Raw genomic sequence first — 8,529 nt, 5'->3', positions numbered from 1 at the left:
TAGAAGGCCACCAGATTGGTCTGACAGGACCTGCCTCTAATGAACCTGTGTTGGTTGCCCCTAAGCATAATCTCCCCTGCTGGCCCCTCGCAGACATGCGCCAGGATAATTCTCTCAAAAAGCTTACCCAGGACCAAGGTAGGACTAACGGGCCTGTAGTTTCCTGGGTTCTCCTTCCTCCCTTTTTTGAAAATAGGAACAATATTGCCCCTTTTCCAGTCCTCTGGCACCATGCCAGAGCACCACAAGTGCTTGTAAAGGTGTGCCAGGGGTCCTGCAATGACCTCTGCTAATTCCCTTAGCACGCTGGGGTGGAGATCATCAGGACCAGCTGATTTTAAATACGTCCAGTCCCTCCAGAAATTCCCTGACTAGGTCCTCGCTGACCCTTGTCCTGGATGCGCCTCCCCTGGGGCCTATGGCAGTCCCGGTGTGTGTGGGGGGGTGACTCAGTCTCTGCTCAGAAAAATGGAGGCAAAGAAATTGTTAAATAGGTTAGCTTTGCTGTATGGTGCGACGACCAGATTTCCTAGCACGTCCTGCAGAGGCCCCACGTTACTTGGTACCTTCTTTTTTACCCCCTATGTATTTAAAAAAGGACTTCTTGTTGTCCTTGATCTGGGTAGCTAGTCCGAGTTCCATCTCCACCTTGGTCTCCCTGACTGCCCCCCTACAGCCCCGAGCAACCGAGGTATAGTCCTCCCTGGTGATAGCCCCTCCCTTCCACTGGGTGTACACCTCCTTTTTAGATAGGAGACATTCCCAGATGCTTTTGGTGAGCCATGGGGGCTCTTGCCCCCTTTTGATCCGTGTTGGGATTACCTCCCTTTGGGCTTGGAGGATCGTCTCCTTAAGGAACGACCATTCTTCTTGGACACCCGACTCTCCTCCCCTCCGGGACCTCAGTGCCTCCCCAACTATTCTCCTTAGCTCCTTGAAGTCTGCCCTCCTGAAGTCCAGGGCTGCTGCCTTGCTGCAAGCCTTTGCCACCTTGTGCTGGATGGTGAATTCCAGCAGGCGATGATTGCTGTCGCCCAGGTGGTCGAGCACCCGCAGCCCCCTCACCTGTGGCCAGCACCAGGTCCAACAAGGCATCTCCCCTGGTGGGACTGTTTTATGTGGAGCACTGATCCAGGAAAGAACCCGTGGCAGAAGATTATTTTACCAGCTATAGATAAGACGTCCTAAGGTGCACAACTGTGTAGCAAAGTGTTGGTGCATCATTTCTAAGCAACTTTCAAACATGGGTATCTGAACAGGACAACTGAATCCAAAACAGGGATGTCAAAACTGATGCTATCTCCAGCCCTTGACCACAGCTGGTGAACTATATGGTGGAGTGTTCCTCAGGGACTAAAGAAAATAAATTATTTCACTGCAGGATACTAGCAACAGTAGACTTCCTCTATGACTGCTAATCCAGCCTTAGGGTTGGAGTAACCTTGTCAGTGTTTTAGCCCCAGGTGTGCCCAGGAGGGGAGAGAAATGCCAGTGACAATAATTCAGCTAAAGTTCCTTTATTAAATCTAAAGGCCGGTAGCAGTTTTACAGTCACTTTAAACAAACCTTCTAAACTAACAAAATACCAACTATATATATTAGATAATGATGTTACACTAATGTTACAATTAATGACCACACCCACACAGTAATTACTGTTTGATCAAAATATTTTAAAATGGGCTAGCAAGGGAGATTCCATCTGTCCCATACTGACCGGCTCCAGCAGATCCAACTCACAGTAGCAAAGAACATCTCTTGCTCAGTTTTACCCCTTTAGCTTTCTTATTAGACCATCTTTGCTGAGTTCTACAAACTGATCAGATCTAGCAGGAAACGTCCATACATGCCTTACTGTTCCCTATACACAATCTCCTTCTTTTTCTCTTTGCTTTATTCCTATTGGGTGTCCTCCTAGACCTTCTGGAGCCCCAGTTTGGCATAACCTCCTTGCTATTGTTCACCCACCTTTTCTTTTACATTAGCATATCTATGGCTTACTATATTTCATCCTGCCAACACGATAATTTACATAGTCTGACTCTCTCTGCTTAAAGCTTGGTTTCCTGAAAGATTGTCATGCTTGCACCTGATATAATGAAACAATCCATCAACTATTATATAATTACAGTACATTTCACAATTTGTACAGGCCTTAGCACAGGGTTGTCAATACCTAGTTAGAAGGGGACAAGATTTTCCTGTGCATGTAAAATGGCCATTTACACAGATGAATACTTCTGCAAGTATCTCGATGTGGGCTTTCTTATCTGAAGACTAGAGCTATCTAGTCCCAGGGATTATCTAGGAAGTCTGTTAAAGTCCCTACATTTGACAGCTGAAAATGGGTGTCAATTTTTGTCAGTCCTGGCCCTAATTATATTATGTATTATTATATTTTGTTTTTTTTCTAGTTCATGTGATTAAATGTTCAGATAAGTGGTGACACAACACTTGCCCCTCAGTTTATCATCATTGCATCAAATATGGTAAACCTACTTCAAAAACATTTCCAAGCTAAGGCTCTCAAGGATAAATTGGCTACCATCAATTATTGTTAGACATCTTTGGATAGTCATTTTCCCATATGCAGCCACTTCCTTGTAGAAAGAGGAAGAAAGTGTAGACTCTGGAGGAAGAAGTTCATTGGCTCAGTCTTGTTTTCATTTAAGTCACTTGGTGCAGGATCACTTGGTACAAGATGTGAAATAGTGGAGGAAATATGGATTCCTTTATTTATTGCTTAAGCATAAGATGTGATGGGGAAGTCCCCAAATCTTTCGTCATGATTAAGTAATGTATTGAATGTTATCATTAGAATGGTATCATCAGTGACTCTGGTGTTGCAAATGAAGCTTTTGAGCCTGATGAAGATCCAGAAGAGTCTGAAGATCTCGAAATTCCAACTAGAGAAATAGAGATCCAAGTGGACTGGAATTCAGAGCTCCCAGTCAAAGTGAATGTTCCCAAAGTGCCCATCCACAGTTTAATTTTTGATTTTGGAGCAGTGTCATTCTTGGATGTTGTAGCTGTGAGGTCCATAAGAACGGTAAGGCCCTTCTTTTTTTTATTACTCCATAAAATGAACCTAGCCATTACCCTGTAAATTAGATTGGTTGAAATTAACTTTGAGTTTCCAAAACATTTGTGATTAGTAATGCATCATATTTATTATTTATGTAATAACAGTTTGGGTGTTGGCTTATTTATATGTTAGGAGCAAACAGCAAATCTATATGAAAAGAACACTAAGTTTGCAAAGTTGATTTCTAAAATTAGGAAATGTCTATGCAATCTTAATTTAGTGTCCCCCTACAGATGCATTATGATACAGTTTTTAATGACATTATACTGTTTTTCTATAGGATGGATGGTTCTCACTTAACAAATAGTTATTCAGTATTCTGTTTTGCTCATATCAATCAATATGTGGTTCCCATGTCTTATTTCCTCCGCACTATTGAAGCCATGATGTAAAAACAGAATGACTAATTTTCCCGTGGGCTTCACTGTGATATTTTAGTGTTTGCTAAAAAGTAATTAACAGTACTAGTGTAAGGTGAAAAGTGATGTTATCCCCATTCTATCAAGGGGGAAATGAGGGAGAGAGAAAGGTGAAAACTTCCTTCAGTTTGCAATGCCCTGTTTGAGACCCCTAGGACCTGCTTTTGTAAGAGTGCTTTAGTTATGGTGTACTTTACAGTACATCTTTCAAAGCCTTCAGCTATACATGTGATAACTTAGCACATCTGCAGTTCAGACTCCAGAGAATCAAACTATGTACCCAGAAAATGAAGAACACACAGTTGGTGAACTTGAAAATCTTGTTTAAGTGACTTGCTTAGTATTACATCTATGGCAGAGACAAAGTCCAATTCTTCAGGGCAAACTTCAGTTGCCTACAGTATGAGGTAATTGCTTCTTTTCCTGCAATCCTAACTTCTGCAACACATGAGACAGGGGTGCTACACAGAGTGGTTTCCTTTCCTGTATAACAGGTCCATCCAATGCACTGGTTGAGGCAAGGGCTGGATGGAGATTATGGGCGATCATGAAATTAAATATTGTCTCATACACACAAAGGACAAATAAAGGTTTTACAGGCATGTGTAATGGTGGCATTGTCTAACTTTTGAATGGTTTATTTTGCAATTTTTAATATCTTTTAATGTAGTTTGTGGGAGTAATTTTCTTTGGCTTTTCAGAGAGAAGCTTGTAAAAAAGGAAAATTCCATTGCATAAATACCTATGCAGTTAATCAGCAGGGTAGCAACCTTTAGATCCAACTCGCCAGCTTCTGCTACTTTAATCTAAAGGAGTCACTAAAAGGCAGAAATGTAACAAGCAGGGTCTGCACCTTCGGCAAACCCTGCAGGAGAGCGGTGATGGTGCAGGAGTCTTATCCAAGCCAGGAACTTCCAAAACAGTCCCCAGCCTGTGCTGCTGCCACTTCTCTGCCTGCCCTGGCTCTTGTTCTTAAAGCAGCAGCAACAGGATATCTGTGCATGAGCAGGTGCTGCTGCTGCAAGAGCAACACTATGGGTCTGCTTTTGTTTCCAGGATGCCAATTCTGTGGCACTGGGGGATGATTCTGATGCCTCTTCTAAGTTGGTGCCCAGGTCTGTTGCCTCTTTCACCCACCCCTGGTTATGCTACTGCTAATAGCAATAGTGGGTTGTCACTCCCTATGGGGACTGACACTAGAGGAGAAGAGCTTATACACTTTGCCAGGGATTTTTATAAGAGCAGGAAAAGTGAGATTTGGGAATCATGGGGACCGTGCTTGTTCCCACACAGGGCACTGGGGTGTGTGCTTGTTTAGGGAGCTAGCAGCTTGCTTGCAGGTGGCACAGGGGACTAGTGAGAGACTCACCTGACCAGAAGAGGGCTCAGGCTGGAGTTACGTAAGTTCAGAGCTTGAGGTGGTCAGGCAGTCTTTCCCTGGCAGCCACAAAGTCTTGAAGGGACGGAAGTTGATATAAACAACCTTACAGGCCTGGGAGCAGTGGCAAGTCTCCAGAGGAAGTTAGGGTTTTACAGGCAGGTGGCCTTTATTTTGAACCCACAGCGGGTCCTTGAGTCCAAATGCGGGGCAGCATGTAGGACCAGGGGTCTGGGAGCCCAGAGATGGGGTGGCATGTGGGACCAGGAGGGTCTGAAGATCCAAGTGGGGCTGAGTGTTTAAATAAACAACAGCAGAGAGAGAGAACACTTGTGAGGCTTGGTGTGGTGTAGGGGAGGTACAGAGCCATGCAATGAGCCCTGAAGGTGGCAGGTGCCCATCAGAGGTGCAGACAAACCATCCTACTAGCCTGAAGGCACAGGATGGTAACTGAGGGGACCTAAGAGGGGCCCAGTGGTGATCAGCACAGGATCAGGCTCACTCAGAGCCCTTAGGCAACCTTGCTTATATAACCTCCAATAAGAGCAAAGCATGGTGGGTGAGTGATCAAAGGAAAGGTTTGCAGCTGAGCTGGAGCCAGAGGGGGGCTGCCTGGACACCAGGGGGCATCACAGCCAGCCCGTGGCCATGGACTGGCTACATGCTACCTATCCTATACCCTTCATCCAGTGCTGTGTTTTTTATTCCCTTCACTCTTTGTCTGAGTCCCATACTCCTTGCCTGCCTGATTCTCAATCTCTACTCTTCCAACTTTTCATCCAAAGCCAGTCCAAGTTCCTCCCTTCCAGCTCCTTGTCTTAGAATCAAGTATCTTCCTTCTATGAGCTGCCTATGATCCAGCAGTGACTGTCACAGAGAACACAGGTAGGACCGGCTCTGCTCAATTTGAGTATGTGGCTCATCCAGGATCAGAGCAATCACCTGCAGCCATTATACAGAAAGCCCAGATTTGTTTCTGTTGCCTTAGCTAAAAGACATGATCGGTTACTCTGTGGAGATGGGTGATAGGCAGTCTAGTTCCCCACAGGTGCTATGGGATGGAACATGCTCGCTTGATCTCTGGGGATAGCACATGTGCAGTCCAGTCAACTCGAGGACCTGTGCTCAAGGTATGTCGAATTTTTGGAGATGTGAATTGTTAAACCCAAAGAAGTCTTTTGATTGTGAATGTACACATATTACAGTATTTCAAAGGCTTATAATTTGGCCAGTTTGGGTCTATTTACACAGAAATGGCATAAAGCATACTTTTGACAAGGCATGCACACACCTGTAGAATTAGACATCGCTGTTCAAAACAAGGTCACCAGAATTTTCCAACATTGAAAAATCAAGGTATTCTTTTCTAGCCTTATTGTCAGAAGTTACTGAACTATTTTGACTGAAATTTTCCAGAAAGAAAGGAAAGAAGCCCTACTATTAGAACTTAACACAGTTTAAAGCAACATGAAAGGTGATCTAATAAGGAGAGGTGTCAGGCAATGCTACCTATAATAATCAGTCTTTGGCCATTGTCAAAGACAGGATACTACACTTGCATCTGATCAAGTATGGCAATTTCTCTGTTTCCACAAATAAATATAACATACGATTTTGGAGGGTGTAGACAAAGTAAAATGAAAAATGTGATTTAACTTTTGGGAATACATATACAGTTTAAAATACACTTGAGAAATGTTATTTATTACAAAAAACGTTTTCACTTGCAGATAGTTAAAGAGTTTGAGAGAATTGATGTGAGAGTGTACTTTGCATCACATCAAGGTAAATGCATAAATTTATCTTTATGACTAGTTTGGACAATGTGCGGGATAAAATAAAATTGATAGTAGATCTGTAGATTGTGTCTCTGGAAGTATGATTTTAGTAAACAAAAAGGAAAAGCAAATCAATTAAAGACTATCTGGCTTGGCAGGCTTACAAAGAAGTATGGGGTGGGGGAGAGAGATAAGAAAACAAAAATAGAGAAACACTATTTCAATTTTTTCTCTACTGCTTACATTGTAACAAGCTCCAGTGATCTGCATAGCAGTTAGGTTTAAATGCCCAGGGCTGTGCATTTTGATATTTGTTAACCTCTGGTTTGATATTTCCTGTAAATAGTCTGAGTCTGTTTCACAATTTGTTTATTTAGACAGCATTATAACAAAGCTGGAACAATGTGCCTTCTTTGACGATAACATCAGAAAAGACATATTTTTCCTGACGGTCCATGACGCTGTGCTCCACATAAAGAGTCAAATTATGTATAAAGACATCCAGGATCCTATTTTTGAAAAGGTGAGGATCATAAATCACATATTTTATGATGTTTCTACTAGTTGCAAAACCTCCACTCCTCCAAAAAATTCCTGCCCAGGCATGTGCATTGAAGGTCTGGGTGGCCCTCATGCATATACCATGATCCAGGAGGATTGATGGCTGCCACTAGTTGCAAGAAGTTCTCGCTGTTTCTGTTGATGTGATACACGCTTAGGAAACAGCTGCAGAGTTGGTTTAGAAAACAGAAGGGGCACGTCCAGACGAGCCCACACGGACCCTTTGCAGCATCTCAAACCCCTTTGAGATGCTGCAAGAGGCACATGCAGGAACAAAAAAATCTTCCCCCTGCTGCAAATTTGCAGCAGGGGAGCAAAATTAGACCCCTGGATATCCAGGGTTCAAACAAACCCAGGGGGGAAAAATTGAGTTGCCTGAGGCAACCGGAGGCACTCTACCAGAGTACCTCTGGAGGACTGAGTCTCCGGTTGCCTCGGGGCACAGTGATTGGCCCTTTTCCCAGTCCTGAAGCACACTGCCTGCCCATGCTGGCAAGCAGGGGGTTGGGGAGCTGGAGGAGGGGACCTTCCCCAACTTCCTGTTCATTCCCCCCACTCCCGGTTAGTTCCCCTGCCCCCCCGTTTGTTCCCTTAGTTCCCTGCTGGCTCTCCCAGCCCCCATGCTCACCGGCAGTACCAGAGAATCAGCAGGAGGCTGGATACAGCCCCAGAGACATTCCCCTGCTGTCTCCAACCCCTTGCTCCTTCCCCTGCTTGTCTGCAGCCTCGGGAGAGCAGGGGACAGCAGGGGAATGTCTCCGGGGCTGTCTCCAGCCTTCTGCTCTCTCCCGAGGCTGGAGACAAGTAGGGGAAGGAGCAGGGGGCTGGAGACCAGCAAGAGGCTGGAGGCAAGCCCCTGGAGATAAGCTGGAGACTTCCCCTGCTCTCTCCAGCCTCCTGCTTGTTCTCTGCTACTGCCAGTGAGTGTGGGGGGCCTGAGAGCAAGCAGGGGGCAGGAGGAATGAATGGGGGCTGGGGGAATGAATGGGGAGCTGGGGGAACCAACGGGGGTGGGGGGAACGAGCCTCTTGTTCATTCTCCTATTCCCTCCAGTCTCCTGCTCATCTCCAGCCTCCAGAGGCTGGAGAAGAGCAGGGGAATGAGCAGGGGACTGGAGACCAGTGGGGGGCGGGGGAGGAGCTGTAGCCCCTGGGGGGGTGGGGCACTGGGACCCTGCAGGCAGGGTAGTCCATGTGCTGTGGGGGGAAGGGGGCTCTGCCCTGTGGGGGGATTGGCAATGCATAGGGGATACATGTGTACCCCCTGAGCATGGCGGTGCACCCCCTTAAAGCGCCACTGACACTGTCG

At 45.5% G+C, this 8,529-nt stretch overlaps 1 protein-coding gene across 1 annotated transcript in view; it reads left to right on the top strand.

Moving 5' to 3' along the window:
* The window catches only part of SLC26A4 (solute carrier family 26 member 4), a 53,379-nt gene that overhangs the window by 34,773 nt on the left and 10,077 nt on the right, over nucleotides 1–8,529 (top strand). Inside the window, exons 16-18 of the mRNA XM_019509327.1 lie at nucleotides 2,819–3,049; nucleotides 6,613–6,667; nucleotides 7,038–7,183. Of these exons, the coding sequence (XP_019364872.1) occupies nucleotides 2,819–3,049; nucleotides 6,613–6,667; nucleotides 7,038–7,183 (432 nt within the window). The remainder of the gene's footprint in view (nucleotides 1–2,818; nucleotides 3,050–6,612; nucleotides 6,668–7,037; nucleotides 7,184–8,529) is intronic.

This window comes from Gavialis gangeticus, unplaced genomic scaffold (assembly GCF_001723915.1).
Source record: "Gavialis gangeticus isolate Ggan-Ray unplaced genomic scaffold, GavGan_comp1, whole genome shotgun sequence".
In the NCBI taxonomy this organism is placed as follows: domain Eukaryota; kingdom Metazoa; phylum Chordata; order Crocodylia; family Gavialidae; genus Gavialis; species Gavialis gangeticus.
Note: the sequence above shows the minus strand (reverse complement) of the source record. Positions and strands in the feature narration are given on the sequence as shown.